This window comes from Mustela nigripes, chromosome 2 (assembly GCF_022355385.1).
Source record: "Mustela nigripes isolate SB6536 chromosome 2, MUSNIG.SB6536, whole genome shotgun sequence".
Classification (NCBI taxonomy): Eukaryota; Metazoa; Chordata; class Mammalia; order Carnivora; family Mustelidae; genus Mustela; species Mustela nigripes.
Genome location: NC_081558.1, coordinates 166539179 through 166558203, shown reverse-complemented (window position 1 = coordinate 166558203; position 19025 = coordinate 166539179). Strand labels below are relative to the sequence as shown.

The window sequence follows — 19025 nt, the reverse complement described above, 5'->3', positions numbered from 1 at the left end:
GAAAGCCACTCCTTGCATTCATAGTATTCTATTTAGAGATGATCTCCACCGGAACTGAGGACAAAGCCCAGACGGAACTGAGGACAAAGCCCGGACTGCTTTTGGGGCAAGGCCAAATTCCTTACTACACAATGTCCTTTTACAGGTTAAAGAAATTTTTAAATATTCCTAGATTACTAAGAGTTTTTATCACAAATTACTGTTGAATTTTCTCAAATGCTCTTTCTACATCTATATTACATCACCATTATTTGTACAAAAAATCATACTGTTTTCTTTTATTTTTTATTCTGATAAATTATGTTGATTGATTGTTGGATATTAAATGTCCATTTCATTTCAAGTTGTTGACATTTTTGCAAAAAGAAAAAATACCCAGAATTCCAAGTCTGTAGTGATAACACTTTGTTTTCTAATATTGTGAATTTGTATTTTGTTCCATTATACTAAGTCTTTTTGAAGAATTAATCATTTTCTTAAAATTTTAAGTGACTTTCTTATTTATTTTGTTTTTATTTCTATTGCTTATAATTCAATTTTCATTCTTTTTGCTCTTAGGATTACTATTCTCTTCCAGTTGGAGTTCTCAACTTTCTTTTTTTTTTCTAATTTAATGAAGTCAATTAAAAATTTAGATAACTGATATTAGCCCTACTTTCATAACAAAAGCATTTAAATTATGAATTTTATGCTCAGCATTGTGTTAGTTGTATTCCATGAATTTCAGTGTGTTGTATTTTCATATTCACTCAGCTCAAAATGTTTTTGGATTTCCTTTGTGGTTTCTTTGGAGTCATGTAACTCCAAACAGTTTTAAATTCCAAACATTTCTCTGACTTCTGTTTTGTTAAGTCTTTTGAAATGCATTGATACCTATTGTTTTTTGGCCTACCATGCAACCATATGGTATTACCTGGTGAATGCTAGCTGGGCACTTGAAAAAAAATACTAGGTGGTTGATGGATACAATGTTCTATAGCTCTATGTTAGATTAAAGTAGATAATAGTTTGTTTATATCTTCATATCCTAACAGATTTTTTTTTCTCCAAAATATATGAAATCACTTCGCTAGTACACTTGTGGTACTAGTGCTAGCTCAGTACTAGTTACTTTGTCATGATTGTGTATATGGGATTTTGGTCCACTATCAGCTTCTGAAATGGGGGCATTACATTCTCTAAATAAGATTGTGTATTTGCCTATTTATTTCTCCTTTTAAGGCGGTCAGTTTTTGTTTTATGTTTTCATAAATGATATATGCTTACAATTGTTATGACTGCCTTATGTATTGCACCTGTTATAACTATGAAATTTCTCGTTATTTCTATAATGTTCCTTGTGTTGAATTTTACATTGCCTGATGTTAATATAGCTATAGTGCGTTCATATGCTTACTGTTTACATGTATATCTTTTTCTATCCTTTTATTTTAGTTTTTCTATCTCTGTATACTTAAAGTATATCTCATATACAATACGATTAATGAAACTATGGCTCTCGAGTTGCTGCCTTACTCTGTAAATAAAGTTTTAGTGGTAGCACAACCATGCTCATTTCTCTACATACTGTTTGTGTTGTTTCACACTATAAGGCCAGTGTTGAAGAGTTGGAACACAAACTATATGGCCTACCAGTCCAAAAATATTTACTATCTGTACCTTCTAGAAAAAAATTTAACCCCTGGAATGTAGCATTTAGTTACTCTGCTTGCTTGTACAGTCTGACAGTCCCTTTTAATTGGAGGATTTAGCCAAGCTACACTTGACTTAAGTATTGACATAATTACATTTAAGACCACCATCTCACTATTTGTTTTCTAGTTGTTCTCTTTTCCTCTTTTCCTGCTTTGAGTTATTTATATAAGTTTTAATATTACATTTTAATTTCTCTAATGGTCTTTTAACTATACCTCTTCATATTCTTTTATTGTGGTTGCTGTAGGAATTATAATAAAAGCTCTTGGGCGCCTGGGTGGCTCAGTGGGTTAAAGCCTCTGCCTTCAGCTCAGGTCATGATCCTGGGGTCCTGGGATCGAGCCCCACATCAGGCTCTCTGCTCGGCAGGGAGCCTGCTTCCCCCTCTCTCTGTCTGCCTCTCTGCCTACTTGTGATCTCTCTGTCAAATAAATAAATAAAATCTTTAAAAAAAATAAAAGTTCTTAATTTACAACAATCTACTCATGTAATAATCAAGAATCCTTGAAACATTATAAATGTATTTAACTTCTTTCACATAATTATAGTCTGAGGTTTGTAATATATGCAGTCATAATGGATATGACAGCAATAACAAAATGGATGGAAGAAATTAAATGATTACAATTTTTTTTTTAAAGATTTTATTTGTCAGAGAGAGAGGGAGAGCACAAGCAGGGGAGTGGCAGGCAGAAGGAGAAGCTGACTTCCTGCTGAGCAAGGAGCCCAATGTGGGACTCTCCCAGGACCTTCGGATCATGACCTGAGCCAAAGGCAGATGCTTAATGGACTGAGCCACCCAGGTGTCCCTGAAATTACAATGTTTCAAGGGTCTTGTGCAATGCTGTATATTTCACATTAAATGATTGGTTGTCTTTATAAAAAATTGTTAAATAATACTTCAATTTTATCACATATGGAAATAATCTGTATTCATTCTTGTACATCTTAGTTTCCACATCGTGTCATTTCCCTTCAACTGAAGAAGTTCCTTTTTAATACTTTTTTTACCATACGTCTGCTAGTGAGGATTTCTCCCAGTTTTCCTTCATCCAATTTAATATCTTATTTTTTTTTTAATTTATTTATTTGACAGACAGAGATCACAAGTAGGCAGAGAGGCAGGCATAGAGAGAGAGAGAAAGGAGGAAGCAGGCTCCCCGCTGAGCCGAGAGCCCGATACAGTGCTCCACCCCAGGAACCTGGGTTCATGACCGGAGCTGAAGGCAGAGGCTTTAACCCACTGAGCCACCCAGGCGCCCCTAATATGTCTTTATTGTCTTAATTCATAAGGTCTTTTTACTGAATATAAAATTCTGTGTTCCCATTCAGTTTTTCTCTGCTTGACTTAGTTCACTTAGCATAATACCCTCCAGTTCCATCCACATTGATGCAAATGGTAGGTATTCGTCCTTTCTGATGGCTGAGTAATATTCCATTGTATATGTGAAACACATCATTTTTTTTCTTTAAGATTTTATTTGTTTATTTGAGAGAAAGTGCCAGAGAGAAAGGAGGAGCAGAGGGGAGGAGCAAAGACGGAGAGAGAAGTAGACTCCGCACTAAACAGGGAGCCTGATGTGGGACCTTGTCCCAGGACCCTGGGATCATGACCTGTTGAAGGCAGATGCTTAACCGACCAAGACACCCAGGCACCCCTGAAAGACATCATCTTTACCCATTGATCTGTTGAAGTTATATCTTGGCTCCTTCCACAACTAATGAATCATGGAACAGTACAACAAAAACTAGTGATGTAATATATGTTGGCTAATTGAACTTAATAAAAAAAATTCTGGGTTGAGACATTTTTCTTTCAGCATTTTAAAGGTGATTTGTTATCTCTGCTATGCATTTTTTTCCTTGATTAAATCGTGTCATTGTTCCTCTGTGCAGATTTTCTGTTAATACTTCTAAGTCCTTCTCTTTATATTTGCTTTTGGTTAGTTTGATTATGGTATACTTAGGTGTGTTTTTCTCTGTATCATTCCTCCTTGGGGATTGATGAGCATTTTGGATCTCTAAGTTAATGGACATCAGTAAATCTGGGAATATTTTTCATTGTTTCGTCAAATATGTTTTTTGCCGCATTGTCTTTAGCTTCTTCTTCTGGGATTCCAATTATGCATACATTAGAGTGTTCAGTATTGCCCTACAGGTTGCTGAAGATCTTTCTATCCCTGTCAGCTTAACGCACAGTTTATGGGGGTTTTTTGTCCTCAAGTCACTGAGACTTTCTTCTGCTACCTCCAATCTGATAAGACAATTCAGTGAACTATTCATTATAGTTTTAAGTGGTAGAATTATTTTTGTTTACTTTTTTGCACTGGGATTTCTGTCTGTTCTCTCATTGTCACCACATTTGTCTTTCTGTCATTAAATACGTAATACAATAACTGATTTGAAGTTATTTCCTGCTGCTTCCGAAATCTTTGTCATCCAAAGACATGCTCTGGACTTTGTGTTACACTTTTCTATTCTACATATGTATGATAACTTCTTTAAGAATTATATATTCATCTTTTGGGGTTGATATGTTGTAGAGATTCTGTGTTCCATTGTATTCTTCTAAAGGATATGGATTGTTTTTCCCAGCAGACAATTAAACTTCTGGCTGATTTCCTTAATTTTGTGAAGGTGACACCTACATTTTATATGGCATGACTGTCTTGGTTGAATACTAGACTCTGCACATGGTCTTTGGTTGGCTTTTCTGAGAAAGATTAAAGACTTTCATTTGGTGCAATTGAACTCCAAACTATGTTTCTTTGTGTAGATAGTAGTAAAGTCTATGTCACATCTTTAAGCTTTCCAGCTGTTGCTTTCTGCTTGGCTAAGTGAAATTTTTCTCCTCTACACACATGGTTTAGGGATCATCCAAGGTGTTTATTGTGGTTTAAATTCATGTTTGGGATTCTCACCACTCTGGGGCTCTCTTCTTTCTGAGATTTTTCCTCTTTATTTTTAGTATTTATTATAGTTAGCCAATGTCTCACCAGCTGGGAAGTGACTTTTGAAGAAAAATTAAAAGTAGAGCTCACTCAGTATAAGGATCAAATTTCCTTCACTTTCTACTTTCTTTTTGCCACTCTCAAGTGCAGTCGAATAGTTTATTCTTTATTTTTCTGAGAGTTTATAATTGTTATATAATGTAAGGATTAACAAGTGTTTTTTTTTGATTAATGGTACCAGAGCATCTACTAGTCCATACTTTATTTCAAAGTTGTGAAATCATTATGTCCTCAACCTTAACATAACTTTTTTCTTGTCATATGGTACAAAGAAAGTTGAAAAAAATCAAAATTACAAAATTGATTTGTTACATTGCTAAATTTTTAAATTTAAAAACCTAAAAAATTTTCCTTTTTAGAATATGCATATAGAATATTGACCTTTTTATGTCATTCTAACTAGTGGCTCCAAACAAGTTGGAATTTTCACGTTAAAGGCAAAGAACAGTGGTTAATGAAATGCGTTTGAAAGAAGAAGGAGCAAGAGAGAGAGATAGTTGGGGCGCCCGGGTGGCTCAGTTGTTAAGCATCTGCCTCGGCTCAGGTCATGATCCTAGGGTCCTGGGATCGAGCCCCTCATTGGGCTCCCTGCTCAGAGAGAAGCCTGCCTCCCTCTCTCCCACCCCCCTGCTTGTATTCCCTCTCTCGCTGTGTCTCTCTCAGTCAAATAAATAAATAAAATCTTTTAAAAAAGAGAGATAGTGAAAGGAAAAGTCTAGAGACGGAGGAAAAATCAGAGAGGTGAGAGAAGGCAAGGAGAATAAAAGGAAAAGAGAGAAGATGCTTTGAGACTCATGTGGCTTCCCTTGATGATCACGATAGCTTACTGATTTATAAAAACACGTATTTCTGGATATTTATTAGAATATATAAGTATTTATTAGAATACGTAGTTAGAAGCTATTAGAATAATCAAGGTATGTGATTCTGTATATAATTATTCAGTTTTATTGGAAATGACTGGACTAAGGAATCACTCAAGTACTGTCATTTCAACATAGTATTCTCTATTTTACCTTCTGTACAAAAGCAGCTGGGTATGTATGGACTTTATATTGGTGAACACTAGTATCATAAGGAAATGCATATGAGATGTAATGAGGTCAGTTAATTCAATTCAATAAAAAAAATGTCCTTTGGTTGCCTGCCATATTCAGTCAGTATATTATATGCTGTTGGTAAAATAGAAATAAAGCATAGTGTTTATTCTCAAGGAGTTTATTCTCAAGTCAAGGAGATGAAAGAGTTTGGCTACATCTTGAACTGTCGTGGGACAGATGGCTTGAGATCTGGGTGGAGACTCTCCAAAGGGAAGAGCTGGATCTTCCTGTGTAGAAGGATTGAAGAAGGGGAGACATACCAGTATCTTAATCAGAAGCCTAAGAGGGCCAAGCCTTAGGAACAGGGGTGAACCAAAGGTAGACTCTTACTAAAACTGCAACTGAGCCTTAACCTAGTTCAAGCCTATCCTGAACTGGATTGGTCCCCACCCTATCTGCTTAACAAAGGAGAAGAGAAACCTTACGTGATGGAAAATGACATTTTGTGGCATTGCTCTAGTTCATTTATATAGATGGTGTCCTGGGAGATGAAAAGGACTAACTGTGAAAATAGTCAAGAAAATATAATCAATAATCAAGAGAAAAAGTAGACAAGCAGACCCATGCATGATTTGGACTTTGTAGTTAATAAATAGACAAGGACATTAAAGTAACTATAGATAATATATTGAATGTGGAAGAAAAGACAAAGGAGATGAATGAAAAAGAATTAAATTATGTTTCTAAATAACTTAAAATCAAATTGACATTTAGACCAGAAAAATATAGTATTAGAAAATAGGCCTCTGGTGGGTGAATTTAAAAGCAGATTGGTGGGGTGTGCAGTTGGTTAAGTGGCCGACTCTTGGTTTTGACTCAGGTCAGATCTCAGGGTCCTGGGATTGAACCCGGTGTTGGGGTCCATGTTCAGTTGGGAGTCTGCCTCTCCCTCTGTCTGCCACTCTCCTTGCTTGTGCTCTCTCTCTCTGACAAATCAGTAAATAAAATCTTTTAAAATATAAAAAAGTAAAAGCAAACTAGCCATAGCAGAACTCAAAAGAAGTAAGCTGTAATACAGATCAATAGAAAACACTTAGACTGAAGGGCAGAAAGGAAAAAAGAATAAGTAAGACACATGAGAGATAAGAAACATGGGGCACATAAGGAAGATCTAACTTATGTATAAGTAATACACTGCAAAGAACAAGAATGCCCATCACGAGTAAAATAAGGAAATAAATCATCATGTGTTTACCCAATCATAAGCTCTGTAGCAATGAGAACAAACAACCTAAAGCTACAATCAACATTGTCTGTGAAGGTCACAAACATTAGTTTGAGTTAAATGACAAGTGGACAGGAATGAATACATGTGGTATGACTCCATTTATATACAAATTAAAAGGACAGGTAAAGCTTTCTTGTGAGACTTCAGGATTGTGGTAACCATTGGAGAGGTGGTCGTGACTGGAAAGGAGCATAACGGGGGTACTTCTGCATCTGCAACTCTTCTGTTTCTTGAGCTGGGTACTGGTGACATTCAAGCATCCACTTTTTGAAAATTCATTGAATTGTATGCTTATGATAGATACATTATCTTGTATGGATGTTAGTCTTCGATCAGACTTTTTATTTTATTTAAAGATTTATTTACTTGACAGAAAGAGAGAGTGTGTGTACTCCTGAGTACGATGGGGAAGGGCAGAGGGAGAGGGAAAGAGAGAATCTGAAGCAGGCTCCACGCTGAGCATGGAGCCCAACACAGGGTTCAGTATCTTAATTCTGAGAGCACAACCTGAGCCTAAACCAAGGGTAGGACACTTAACCAACTGCACCACGTAGGCACCCCCAACGAAACCATATTTTAAAGGATTCATTTTATTTTATTTTATTTTATTCTAATGATTTTATTTATTTATTTATTTGATAGACAAGCAGGGGAAGCTGCAGGCAGAGGGAGAAGGAGAAGCAGACACCCTGCTGCGCAGAGAGCCCAATGTTGGGGTCTATCCCAGGACCCTGGGCTCGTGACCTGAGCCAAAGGCAACCACTTTAACTGACCGAGCCACCCAGGCACCTCCAGAGGATTCACAGATTTATTTTAAAAAGAAAATGATTCATAGATTCATAGAAAGTCAAAGCTCTGTAAAGAGTCCTTAGAGAACATCCTAATTCACCATCCCTCCATTTTATGGTTGAAGTTACTAAAACTTTATGTTATCATTAAGTAATTTGTTAGCCAAAGAGACTAAACCTCAAATGATCTGTGATACACATAATATGATACATATAATGTAGACAGCATATGTATCTTATACTTTACATAGGAAATTATTTTCTATATATTTTATTATGTACTATATATTTTCATATAAAATATATGGGAGAGAGAGCGATGCCATCTACTTCATTCTTGCTTTTGCCTGGAAGATACTTATGATAAGGAAGGAAGTTGTCATTCACCGTGGTGTACCATTTTACTGCAAGATGGAAAATATTTATGTGATAATATGATATAAGTCAAGACATAAAATGAAACTTACAGCATGTCTTATTTACATTTTTAAATGTCTGTTGTAAAATTCTGTTACACATTTTAGCACTTAGTCATGTTGGCAGAGTTTGGACTTGCTCTCCTGCCTTATGAATGGACTTAGAAGGCTGCAGTTTAAGCTAAACTAAGAATTTTTAAATCACAAATTAAACTTGTGCTAAATATAACGAGTGTCCCAATTTAAATAAGCCATATGTCTTTATCTCACTTGTACATATATCATATACCATTACTTATCTCTTTCTAGTAAAGCTGTGATTCTTAGCAAATGAGTTAAGGAATTCTATTTCAATAATAGAAATACTTTTAGGGGGAAATTAGTAAAAAAAAATTTTTTTAAATAGTAAAAATACTTTTAAGGGAAAAATGGAGTTTTCTCCTCAGCTTCCTCAACACATCTGGAGATAAATATATGTGTGTGTGTGTATGTATATATATATATATATATATATTAAGATAGTAATATTACTAGGGATTATATGGCAGTAATAATTAACTTGAAGTACCATATCCGGGCAGCTCCACTGACATGCGTATAACAGGGAGGAAGGCAGGGAAGGAAGGAAGGAAATGGTACGCTTTTTTTTTTTTTAAGAGTTACTTATTTATTTTAGAGACCGAAAAAGAGGGAGAGAGAATCTGAAGTAGACAGCGGAGAGTGTGGAGCCCAGTGCCGGGTCTCAATCTCGCAACTCCTAAGACCCTGAGCCAAAACCAAGAGTCAGACACTTAACCGAGAGTTCCACCCAAGAACTCCAATGCATCCTTTTGCAATACAGTCAGGATTTCTCCTGAGTCATCCCCAAACCACGGGATATAGCTGATCTCAGCTTTTAAAAGATAGAACCCAGTCATGTGGAACCGTGGCACCCACTTGGGCACTGGTTTTCAAATCGTGGCTTGCTCCAGAGCCACCGGGAGGTCTTGTTAATCAGGCTGCTGGTCCTCTTCCAGAGTTTTTGTTTTCACTGTTCTGTGGCGGGCCTCAGTTTGCACTTCCGTCCTGTCCCCAGGGGGTGCTAATACTGCCGGTCTAGGGACGCAGTTTGAGAACCACGATGTTAGAGGTGCTCTAGCTTCTGCTGCCAAAGTTCTGTCATAAACTTGCATCACTTTCTAATCTTGCGTTTGATTTATTTGATAAAACAGGGGCACCTGGGTGGCTCAGTGGGTGAAACGTCTGCCTTTGGCTCAGGTCATGAACTCAGGGTCCAGGGATCGAGTCCCACGTCAGGCTTCTTGCTCCATGGGAGCCTGCTTCCTCCCTCTCCCCCTGCTTGTGCATGCACTTTTCTTTCTTGCTTTCTCTGTCAAATAAATAAATAAATAATTTTATTTGATGAAACAATTGATAAACCAAGATATAGGACATTAGTTCAATCTGGATACATAATAGGGAATGTTAAAAGGGAAACGCCCTAATAAAACTCCCTCGGAAAAATTTTGCAGCATGTTTTTACCCAAAAGGAACATTTTGATTATTAAATGATAATTACTTCCCAGAAAGTAGAGAGAAAAATAACCCAGACAAAAACACAACGTGACCAAGTATGTATCATCTGTGTTCAGAATAATCAATTGCTTTTTCTCCTACCATATATTTAATGCAACTCCGCTACCAAGGTAATTGCACTGGAATGTGTTCTGTTCCAGTCGAGGCTCACCGCTGTGGAATTGTTCGCTATAGTGGTCTGCCTGTATTAGATGTAAAATGTTTGCTTTTCAGAGATACATTATGTGAACCCTAAAATTAAGAAGAAAAACAAGGTTAAATTCACATGTGTCAACATAATGATATTTATTTAATCTTCCTACAGGACTGCATCAAAACACGTTAACAAGGACCTTGGTAATCTGGAGGAAAACAAAAAGTTAGAAGAAAACAATCACAAAACAGAAGCCTAAGAGAGAAACTGTTCTAATTGTTGTCCAGGTGGGTAGGCTGTGTGAGGTTTCTAGAAGTAATTCCCAGGCGAATGTCACATATCCCACGAGAGAAAAGGTAAAACCTTGACATTAAGTCACTACAGAATTGCAGCTTTCAAAACAGGAGGAGAGTTCCTCCAGAGGACACTTTGTGGTAAGTCAGAAAGGTGTTCTCATTAGAATGGAATCTCAACGGTCTCCCCAACCTCCAAAAAATAACCATTATCCTCTGAATAATTAAAGTCAATCTTGAGATTGTAACATTCAATTAGCATTTTGTATTCTAAGGCCAAAAATTTTGCTGAGCGCAAAGAAGCTTAATTTTATAAATTGATATTTTGCTTGGATGAGAGCTAATTCTATTACTTCAAATTTATTTTAAAAAGCAATTAGAGTAACTTTTAAATATAAAAATTTTAATCTAGGGATTTAATACTTACAGGTGTCCGTGTATATATGCAGCCATTTCCCAGACTATTTTCCTGAGAAGCCTAACAAATTTGTGTAGACCCTTAAACACTTCTGCAGATAGTATGTATATTATATGTGTGTTGCCATATATGTATCTACATGTGCACATATATGTATGTGTATAATGTATATATTAATGCTACATATATTGCATATATTTATATGTAATAGCTATATGAGTATTATTTTTAAAGACAGTCTGAGAAAGAAGTCTTCCATGGTATTGCCACTTGGATTTTGAGCTTTTCATTTTTATTTATGTTCTCTTGAGCCAACCAAAAAGAGAAGCCATTTGAACAAATGATTTTGTGTGTCTTTGAGAATAACTGTTGCTGTAGCTTGCTCCTTTGATGTAAAAATCCCCAACAACCACAGTGAAACTTTGGTTTATTATAAGTAAAGCACAAGTAACGATTTGAGTGGGTCACCCAAGGGAGGAAGTATGGGAAAGAATTATAATTGGAAGGATGCACACAGGGAAAAAAAAAAAAAAAAGAAAAGAATAATTGCAATAAGAAATTTTTAAAATCTGAAAACCAGGACCTCAAATGGATTGGGTGAAAGAAGTAAGAATTTGGTTCCTTCCCCTCATCCTGCTGTCCATTGGAGGCCAAGTAGGCAACATCCCTGCCTGATTATTTTTTTTTTCCTGCCTCTGTAGAGTTTATTCCTCAGTCCTTTTTAAACATAGATTTTGCCTTCTATTTTCTTCAAAAAATTAGATAGAGTGAATTTTCAAAGAAAAATTAAGCTTAAAGACAAAACCTACAGAATGAAATATTTTCCTGAAAAACCCTCTAATCTTCATATGAATTCAGCAATTTTCACAAAAATAAAGACGCTCAGCAACTCCAAAAAATTATCTGTAGAAGAGCTACAACAATGCCTGAGACTACAGATGGGTTTATGAAAGGCTCCTGTAACATAATTTCTAACACTTTTAGTACAAAGCATCTGTTGATGGTGAAAAATGATCACTATGGTAACTTAACTAAATTGTGTTTTTTTTCATCATTTCAGAGAAAAAAACTATATAGACCAATTGAAGCATGAACGTGGATTGTATTTAATACATATACAAAGACATTGACAGCAATTCATGGTTCAAGTATTAAGCAGTTCATTCTACCAAGCTGTCACAGGATTTTAGAGAATTATCTCAAGTAAAACAATGAAATGAAATTACAAACAAAAACAAGTTTTGGCAGCCATGATAATAGGTCATATATTGTGTTTGGTTTGATTTTTTTTTTCTGTAAATGTCTGCACTGAGGATTTCTTTTTGGTTTGCCTTTTATGTAAATTTTTTACGTAGCTATTTTTATACACTGTAAGCTTTGTTCTGGGAGTTGCTGTTAATCTGATGTATAATGTAATGTTTTTATTTCAATTGTTTATATGGGTAATCTGAGCAGGTACATTTCTGATTCTGATTGCTATCGGTAATGCCCCCAAATTTTCTCGCAAGCACCTAAATCCCAAAGGTGGCAGCTTGCGAAGACTGGGGACGCACACATTGTTCTGTTCGAAAGCTGTGATTTATTATCACAAGGGAGGGGGAGGCAGAGTCAGCCTGATAAGCTGCAGATGAATTGATTCTGCGCATGCGCCACCCGGTGACTCTTGGAAGTAAGTCACACATGCATATGGACGCAGATACGCAGTAATGGTACTCCCAAACTGACAATTTTGCCTATTCTAAACAAGACATAACACAGAATTTGGGTAGCACTTACCTTTAGAGACACCTGCTAATAAATTATTTTCTGTCAAAAGAAAAAAAAAAACAATGTGTGAGAGACCATTTGGAAAAATCATGGAGAACATTCCCATTTTCACAGATCACAATGTAAATCACTAATTAAAAATTGGTGTTAAATCCTTTGGGTTATCCACTGCCTTAAAATTATACCTATTTCCTTTAAAAAAGATATCAGTCAGAATTGGAGATTTTTAACAGTGGTCATTATCAAAGCTGTGTTATTTTCCACAGAATATAGAATATATATTTTTTTCGTGTGTGTTTTTGTTAACTACGCTACAGATACTGAATGCACCTTGAGATAATTTAGTGTTTTTAACTGGTACATAATTTATCAAGCAGTACATGAAAGTGTAATAATAAAATGTCTATGTATCTTTAGTTACATTCAAATTTGTAACTTTATAAACATGTTTTATGCTTGAGGAACTTTTTAGGGTGGTAGTATAAATTGGAAACTTTTTGAAGTAGACTGGATAAAGGCCAATAGCTACTTGTGACTAGACTTTTAAACTTTGCTCTTTCAAGCAGAAGCCTGGTTTCTGGGAGAACTCTGCACAGCCATTTTTGTCCCAGGATTTACATAACTTTACAGGGGAACAAAAAAATGAACATCAGATTTCCAGGTAAAAAACTATTCTTTTGGAGGAAAAGGAAAACTGGTGTTTGTTTTTTTAGACTGATGGGATACAAAATTATGAAGGCAATTAAAATAAATGGAAGATAAAGTCAGAAGGAGATTGGGAATAATATTTGGCCACTTCTGCATTATTTAGAAACACATGTTAATTGTAAATTTAGTAAACTGTTTATTGTTCTGAGCAGTAGTGACTCAGTTTAATAAAAGCTTCCTGTAGTGCATTGATATGGATTAAATACATAAAATATCCTATTAGACTCAATGCTGTATAAAATATTATGGGGGAAAAGAAAATATGTTACTTTGCCTCTAAACTTAGATTTATTGAAGTTTTATTTGGCAGGAAAAAAATTGAAACTTGGTCAATATTTAAACCAAAGTGAAAGGGGAAAAACCAAAGTTATTTGTTCTGCATGGCTCAGCCATTCTGTTATCTCTGTAAATACTGTGATTTCTTTTTTTTTCTTTTCTCTTTAGAATTTTGTTAAAGAAATTCTAAAATTTTTAAACACCTGCTTTCCACAATAAACCATGAACACTAAAATGAAGTTACTTCCCTTTAAATATTTTTTCTTTTTTCTTTTGGTGTGGGAGATCAAAGATTCAAAGTCTAACTCCTAAGATATATTTACAGAAAGAAGCAATGTCACAACAGAGAGGGTAATACTACAATTATTTCTTGGCTTCCACTTGCTATAGTTAACTAAGTCCAGAATCAGCTGTCAGAACCTAGAGAGCAGAACCTTCAAAACTCAGAGCTCTGGACGGAAAGCAGAAAGTTTGCCAGGGAAAAAGCGGACAGCATTATCACTGTTGAATCAATGCCTGAATAAAAAGCGGTTTATTTACGTAATGGCAGCCGGACGCACATCGAGGCTGGGAAGGAAGATAATGCACAATCCACAACTTCTGAGGTTGCATCTCTCCAGCTTAACTCTTTGGCAACAAGGAGACAGGTTTTGCCAGTTCAAGTTTCACTTCCTATCTGTGATTACAGGAATTGTATGTGGAAATGGATTAACATACCCGTCTATGCCTAAAAGATAATAAAAATGAAATACGTCTTCACATCTCTCTCATAGTCGTCTTCTTTTTGTCTAAACTAGGCTGTCTATGTGTAGAAAGCCGTTGTCTTTATTAAAGAGGGGCCAAAACTCACTGTGACTCTTCATAGCTCCGGACAGGGAATGCAGCAAAATAAAATCACCTGCGCCTTCCTATTATGTCAGGCGGACCCCCTTATCTTAAATAGGCAGACCCCCTTATCTAGATTTCAACAGTGATTGGTTCTGTAATGTATGTGTTTCTGTCTTCAGTGGTAGGAGTGTACTTTCGTGGGTTTCACATGTGGCTGTCCTAGAAACTTAATTAAGAGGACACTCCTATTTCTTCACTTCCACCATTAACACACCATTCAGCTTGCCCTTTGGAATTACCTAGGCATGAACTTTCATAAAAATGCTTTCCCTTCAAAATAAGATAAAGCCAGCCGTGTATACCTCAGAGGAAGAGATCAATATTTATTGAGCCAATATTGTGTACTAGGGCCATCCCTACATTATCTTATTTAATCCTTAATAGTTGTAAATAGTATTAAATAGTCTCCCAGTTAATAGCTGAAAACTAAAGCTTAGAGAGGTTCCATAACTCTCAAATACATTTATTTGGTAAGTTGGATATTAAACCTCACCTGATTCTAAAGGTCATGCTCGTCCTAGTCTACTGTAGTCCCCACATTTCTTTAATAAATGCGTCTTTTCATAAAATGCAAAATTGGGAAATACCGATACATGAAAGGGTTATATCATCTTTAAAGAATTATTCTCAGATGTTCAAATCATATAATAGGCCAATACATAATTTTTCAACTGTATTTGGGTGATTGGATGTTTTATTAGACATAATTATATATGTGTATGTTTAAAGCATCTGTTTAAAGGTGTTGTGACATACATTGCACATATACATGTGATGAAAGGGTCACATTACATTTTTAAGCATACACATATTTCTGTCATACACTACGTACTATGAGACAGGTGTTTTGTTCATGTCTTATTTACATGGTTTCATTTTGATCCACTCAACATCCTGCCACAGGAGGCACTGTCTCCATTTTACAGATGAAGACAAAGTAACTTTATCTGCGATCACAGTCGGGGGGGGGGGGATTGAAGCAAGACCTATGCTCAAGTCCAAGTGCTAGTCGCTGTATTGTTTATTATCTCTATTAGAAGAACAAACCTCCCTCTGTGCTTGGGGAGGGTACCAAAAAGATAGATTTATATTAAATGACCTACTTGATTCCCTTAAGTAACGAATGTCAATCATATGTAAAGTAATATGACTGTATTTGAGAGAAGGAGGGAGAGCACAAGCTGGGGGAACTGGAGGGAGAAAGTGAGGGAGAAGCAGACTCCCCGCTGACCAGGAACCTGGGATCATGGCCCGAGCCAAAGGCAGATACTTAACCCACTAGGTCACCCAGGGGCTCCTCATAAAAAATATTTTAAAAACACATTGTATTGGGGAAATACGAAGTCAGAAAAGAAGCTCCTTTTTCCCAAGCATGCTGTCTTCATGTCATCATCCTTATTGTAATCTAATTTTCTTCCCCAAATCTGTTCTTCTCTCATTTTCCCTTATAAATGCTCCTCAGATGCACAAATAGGCATTGGAGAATGAGGCCGCCGGCATACAGCACCAAAAGCAGATTCCGTTCTCCAGTTATCTATCTTGTTCCTTTTTATTAGCTAGCTCTGGAGAAGGTTTCACCTTGTGATGGCCGAGCAGCTGAATGAGAGAAAAGATGTCAGTTACTTATGTGTATGTATGTGCATGGGTGTGCACGCCTTGTGGGCTCTTCTATCCGATTTTTCTGAAGGACTACAAAATTTTTTTAAATAGCAGCTAGGCGGTTAAAATAATCATGATATTTGATGACAGGCACTCATAAGTGTAACAAACAGGTACAGTAGCACATAGTGCACTCAACAGTTGCAATGAAATTTGTATGAGTGAACTTAATTGTATAAAGTCTATACTACAGAGAAATAAATGAGGGGCTCGACATCACAGAGACTTGAAATAAATTAGTAGATTCTTTGGGACAATTTGCATTATCAGAGAGCAGAAGCTGTGGTCTCCAGAAGGTATAGCATTTGATAAAATGTGCCATTAGAAGCTGGCAACAACTCAATTTGGACTATTTGTGAGATAATCACAAATTTTTTTTCTGATTATTTTCTCCCAGGTATGTCAGGATAAATTGAGCTTCAATTAGCAATTTAAATTGATGGTTTGATTCATATACCACCTGAGATGTTCATTTCCACAGAAATAATAGTTACAATTTGCACAGTCCTATATGTTCTTTGAATTCTCATCAGCAAGAAAACCACATTATTAGTGAAATAAGATGTAGTTACTGCTTGGAAATTGATTCACAGCACTCTCCTTGGAATGGCTCGTTAAGGAAATGGAATATTTCTGTTAAGGAGAGGTTTATGTCTAAATATAAGAGTCATTCCTTGGATGCTGAACTGTTACTAAAAACTCAATTTACTCAGAAAATTTTGGTTTCTACATTGTTGGCAATAACACTAAGTTACTTGTTCTTAGATTGATTAGCTTATTCATCAAAAACTTTAAAATAGTCTTTGTATCGAAAGTCAAATAGACATTACCTATTGTAGAATTTGATTCCAAGAGCATAGATTATTTTTAAAAACATTAGCAAGTTCATTTGCGGGAGTAATCTTCTGTGACTTTTCTTAATTTAGAGAGCTTTGTTTTTCCTACATAATAGTTGTGTATAAGCTATTTAAAAGATGATGGGTTTTTGGTCACATTGGCAACACCACAAGAGCAACAGATAGCCCTTACCCCATGTTCCTAACTAGTATGTTTCCAGATAAATACAATTAAATAGTTGTCAGTAGTGTCATTGTTACTCTTTCATTATTTTAGAGGGGGTGGGACAGAGGGAGAGGGAAAGAGAGGAGAATCTCAAGGAAACTCTTTGCTGAACACAGAGCTCTACAGGGTATGGGGCTCGATCTCACAACCCTGGGATCATAACCTGAACTGAAATTAAGAATAGGAGGCTTAACCAACTGAGCCACCCAGACACCCCACTCTCATTCTTTTAATTTTTCTTTTTAATGTAATAAAATGTAATTAAGTTTTTTAAATATTAACTATGTAGTTCACAGTTAACACCACGGGACTCATATTTTTTCTTGTCCTGATGGTAATGCAATGTGTGCAATCAGAGGGTTGTGCAGATTTATCGATACTAATGCTGTTGTTGTCTTTGTGGAATTTCTGCAAAATAGATGGAGTAAAATTTACATGAATCCCTTCAGTACCATTGCCCAGTGACCCTTGGCATAACACTGAAGAGAAACTGGCAGGCAGGCACTTTCTGCTGGTTCAGCTCCATTGTGTCCTACTCTTACTGTTGGAAGTAGGGTGTGTATGTAGATACAGGTTGGGGGTTGGGAAATCTGCTTCTCAATTTCTTCTTTAAAATGATTTTCCAAGCATTTGATCCCAGTAGTTGGGAGCAAAGTCAAATGGGCTTTACCAAAATAGTGTACATTACAATTTAGAAATGATGGACCAGGGGCACCTGGGTGGCTCAGGGGGTTAAGCCTCTGCCTTCGGCTCAGGGCATGGTCTCAGGGTCCTGGGATCGGGCCCCGCATCAGGCTCTTTGCTCAGCGGGAAACCTGCTTCCCTCTCTCTCTCTGCCTGCTGCTCTGCCTACTTATGATCTCTGTCAATTAAATAAATAAATAAATCTTTTAAAAAAGAAATGATGGACCTGACCGGAGCCTTGAAAGTTTGGAAAATTGAATGACACAGAGTGCTGTTTACTTATGATTCGGTTCCCCAGGACTTAAGTTTTCAGAAAAAAAGCACCTATGTCAGTAATTACAACTAACTGACCTTTTGTTCAAAGATGACTTTGTGTGATGAAGCATGTCAGTCACAGTTCACACAGTCTTTGATTTTGTCCTTGGCTCATATTTTCTTCTTAGAAGCCACTCAAGCTGTAGCACAGTATGGGCCCTCTCCTTCCATCCCACTCTATATGTGAGAAGATGCTTCCTAAAGTTAAATGTTTTTGCAAAAAACATCCTGTTCCTGTATCTTTTGTGGTCTGTTTGTTGTGTTAGATATCCTAATTCTCTGCCCTTAACCTGTCTCCATACACTTCGCATATGTCTTTGCAGTTTTCCCCACAAAATGTCAGACCGTATTTTTTCCACCCCTGACATTAGGTTCAGCCACATAAAATAAAAGCCAATAAAATCATGTGGAAGTGACACTTCTGTAGTTAGGAGACTATGCTTTGAGTGGCCTACCATGTTTCTTCTTGCCCTCTTACGCTGTCATTGCTCAGTCATTGCTGTGAGAGGGACAAGTTAAGGCAAGCCTCTTAATACCAGAAGGAGGTTGAGGACACACAGAGCAGGATGTAAGCCACTGAGTTTTGATAATGTTTTTAGGCAACAAGAGATAACTGGCATACCTCTTCAGGGGCAACTGAGTTTCCTTGTTGGCTTATTAGGTCAGGATAATATCAAGAACAGTCCTTCCACAAAAAGCCAGACACATTTTATTAGAGCTGTGACAATTAGACTTCAGTGCTTTGGAAATGTTTCTCTCTTTCCAGAGCTCCCTGGGGCCAGCATTCACTACCCAGGACCCCCAGACCCTCTATATGCTATTACGTATACTTCGGTGTTGACATGTAAGAATTGTTTGTAGTACTGCCAGGTAGCTATTTGGAGATCTTTCTTAACTCTATGAATCATACACAAGTCTCTTGGCAGATGGGACACATTATGTGTTCTGTCTGGCTCTGGTCTGCATTTGTCCTTTTTCATTGTTGTGAAAGTTCAGCATTCAAGACAGG

The 19025-nt window shown here is 36.5% G+C and overlaps 1 protein-coding gene across 2 annotated transcripts in view; it reads left to right on the top strand.

Moving 5' to 3' along the window:
* ALCAM (activated leukocyte cell adhesion molecule) overlaps positions 1–10233 on the top strand; it is a 209421-nt gene extending 199188 nt beyond the window's left edge. For both annotated transcript variants that reach the window (XM_059392044.1, XM_059392043.1), the window contains one exon: positions 10118–10233. In XM_059392044.1, the coding sequence (XP_059248027.1) occupies positions 10118–10205 (88 nt within the window). In that variant the 3' untranslated portion in view covers positions 10206–10233. The remainder of the gene's footprint in view (positions 1–10117) is intronic.
* Positions 10234–19025: the final 8792 nt, after the last annotated feature.